General features: G+C 33.4%; 1 protein-coding gene across 1 annotated transcript; it reads right to left on the bottom strand.

Moving 5' to 3' along the window:
- Positions 1-301: 301 nt before the first annotated feature.
- On the bottom strand, positions 302-1534 carry LOC148299818 (uncharacterized; the record flags this gene model as incomplete). The annotated part of the gene is made up of 2 exons (XM_088275637.1): positions 1441-1534; positions 302-842 (listed from the first exon to the last, which is right to left on the bottom strand). A coding segment is annotated over exon 2 (441 nt), but the record flags the coding sequence as incomplete, so codon positions are not given.
- Between the last annotated feature and the right edge of the window lie 1856 nt (positions 1535-3390).

Genomic DNA, 3390 nt, shown 5'->3' with positions numbered 1-3390 from the left:
TTTATTTTTAATACATTTCATTATATTTTTTAAATTTAAAAACGATCTCCTGAAAAATCTAATTTTTTGATATATGACGTCGTTGAAATGAGTGAGCGATATGTTATATAAATTTTTCAACTTAAAGTATTGCACTATTATCAACGTGATTTAAATACAAAGTTTTCGGTTGTAAACAGAAGTAAAGTTCAAAACAAAAAAAAATGTTTATTACGCTTACCACTAATTAGGGATCATTGTGCCAAATGAATAAATAAAATAAAAACATTTAAAATAATATAAAATAACGAAATGGACTTACCGCATCCTGCAGGACTCTCCTCAGCGCCTCCTTAGTGTACTTTTGCTCCTCCTGTTTCAAAATATGAGCGCAATCTTTGAGAAGCGCGTTTGTGCGCTTCTCCCTGATGGACTCCTCTTCCATGAACGACATTTTCTGGATCTCTTTCAATTCCCCCGGGACCTTTCCATTAGGCTCTTTGGAGTGCGATTCATTGGGGTCAATTTCCATGAATTTCCCAGCGTCAAACTCTTTCGCGGGCTCAGAACCGAGCGAAACACTCCTTCGACGCATTTTCTTGGTCCTTTCGTTGTTTTCCGCGTCGTCAACGGCCAGTTGTTGGTGCATTTTGTCCAAGTTGTCTTGGCGATGTTGGTCTTGGTCATTGAGATTGTTTTCGACATCGCTTTCGCCGCTTTTCGCCGACGGATCGATTGTCAAACTTTGAGCTAGTTCCTCCATTATGTCCGATCACTCATGACACACTTACTTGCACTGATCACTAGAATTAAGCGCGCAGCTTTGTTTTATTTGGTTTTGTTTATCGTCCGCACTGTAACGACTTTTTTGTGGGGGTTTTTTATTATCATAGGCGCGTGTTTGGTAAGGAGATATTAATTAGTTCGCTGACTCTAAACTATGTCTGGCTTCATGAGATAAACTGTTAGAACGGTGTTTGGATCACGGGTCACTTTTTTATACCGACGAAGATAACCAAATGGATGGATTTTAAAAAAATGCTACCATAAAATACTTCTGCTTCGATAATTTATTACACAATATAAATATAACTGCCTAATTAAAATCGCATCGTATTTTTTACCTACATCAGTACCTACATCAATATGCGAGATCGAAGATGTCGTGAGGTGGGGAAGGCAATGAAAAAGACGGTTTGTGAGGTGAATGGAACCATCCAGACTTCCCCACATTACACTGCACGGCCGACCCCAAGGAAGACGAATACCAGGAAGACCACCAAAGAGGATGAATTGACAGCTGGGAATCGACATCGCGGGAGGCTAATCCCTCTTAAAACGTTGCTGACTTGGAGCCAAAAAGCTATTTACCGATTTAAAAAACTTTTGCCTATCAGAGATAAAATAATAATTTAAAAAATAAAAATTCAAATAACTTTAGGAGATTTTTAACTAACTTACACTTTTTTTCCATAATATTTTTTTTAACATCTCAACCTCGATGTACAAGAATATGATAGATATTTATACGACCGTCATAGACTTGGTTAAGCGATCACTTTAGACACGTGTAACATTCACCAATTCTACCCACGATTGATAAATACATTACTCGAATTCTTGAAACTTGGTTTATTAATCAAACACGTAACACAGTATGCGCGAGTCCACAATAGCCATCTATGGTGAGATAAATAAACTTTTATTAAGCAGAGACTAATCCTGAATTATATTCACATTCATGATAACACGTGGCTGTCAAACATGGGTAGAATTGGTGAATGTTACACGTGTGTAAAGTGATCACTTGGCCAAGCCTGTGAAAGACTTCCAAATATTCTTCTTCAGCTATGTTGAGATGCCCAAAAAAAGTAAAAAATAACTCCAAATTGGTGAAAACCCAAATTTTCGAAGAAGTATTTGGACAATCTCAAAATGATGTGACACTTTTTTCAAATTTACTCATACCTTTTTAATTAATGTTTTACTTAGCAAATACCACTATTTCTAAAATCTACTGTGACACGTGATTCGATGCATTCCGCATCATTTTCAAACATTGTGAAAATGATGCGAAATGCATCGAAACACGTGTCACAGTAGATTTTAAGAAATAGTGATATATACTAAGTAAAACATTAATTAAAAATGGATAGATTTTACCACAAAGTAACTGCCGAATCAATTAATGAAATTACTTATACATATAGATAATAAGCACTGATATTTGTGTAATAATTGTTCAATAAACAAAGATTTTTTGAGTCTAAGTTTTGTTTTACTGTGACATTTGTTTGGTAATGCCATAACTAGGCGAAACAACTGTCACAATACTATTTTTTATGTGTTTTTTTAACAATAAAATACAACTTAGTAGACTCAAAAAATCTGCATTTGATTTAACAAGTAATACATAAATTAAAATGGAGTTCTACAAATTTAATGCCAAATAAATAAATAACATTGTCATTATATTATTTATTGATTCGGCATTAACTTTGTGGAATGACATGATTATTTTAATTAAATTAAACACTTGAATAATCCACTGAATTGAGTTTTATTTTGATATTACGACTAGTTTCGAAAACGACAATTGTTTTCATCTTCTGGTACAAATTAATTCTGTTTTAATTTGTACCAGAAGATGAAATCAATTGTCGTTTTCGAAACTAGTCGTAATATCAAAATAAAACTCAATTCAGTGGATTGTTCAAGTGTTTAATTTAATTAAAATAATTGATGAGATGAGATGTCAAAAAATAATATGAAAATAACTCCTGTAATTGGAGATAATCCAGATTTTGTGAACAAGTATTTGGACACACTCAAAATGTTGTAAATAAATTATCTGGTCAAATTATAATTATAAGCTTGAATAATAAAAATGAAAATGGTATTTTCTGGCGTTTCTCATGTGAGTGATTATAATCCAGGATTTGGACCTCACATACTAATATAAGAGTTTCTGCTTAGTAAAAAGCTTCTTTACATCTTACCAATAGATATCTCTAGTGAAGTTCTAGTGATTCAAGAACAAGGTTTCTAAATTGGTTCATATACATATATATAGAACTTCCGAGAATTTGAGTAGTGTGGTTGTCAATAATGGGTAGAATTGGTGAATGTTACACGTGTGTAAAGTGATCACTTAAACCAGCCGATGACGGTCGTCAGCCCCGTAAATGCCCAGACTTCCATATTCTTCTTCATCTTTGATGAGATGTCAAAAAATAATATGAAAATAACTCCTGTAATTGGAGATAATCCAGATTTTGTGAACAAGTATTTGGACACACTCAAAATGTTGTAAACATTGTCATTATTTAAAACAATAATAAAACGTTATATCACACCAAAAACCAAACACTCAATGAACTTTGTTCAGCAAAACGGATAGAACTTACTAAG

This window comes from Brachycentrus maculatus, unplaced genomic scaffold (genome assembly GCF_059751285.1).
Source record: "Brachycentrus maculatus isolate JH-2025_06_01 unplaced genomic scaffold, ASM5975128v1 h1tg000932l, whole genome shotgun sequence".
NCBI lineage: Eukaryota > Metazoa > Arthropoda > Insecta > Trichoptera > Brachycentridae > Brachycentrus > Brachycentrus maculatus.
The sequence above is the reverse complement of the archived record's forward strand: the minus strand, read 5'-3'. Positions and strand labels throughout refer to the sequence as shown.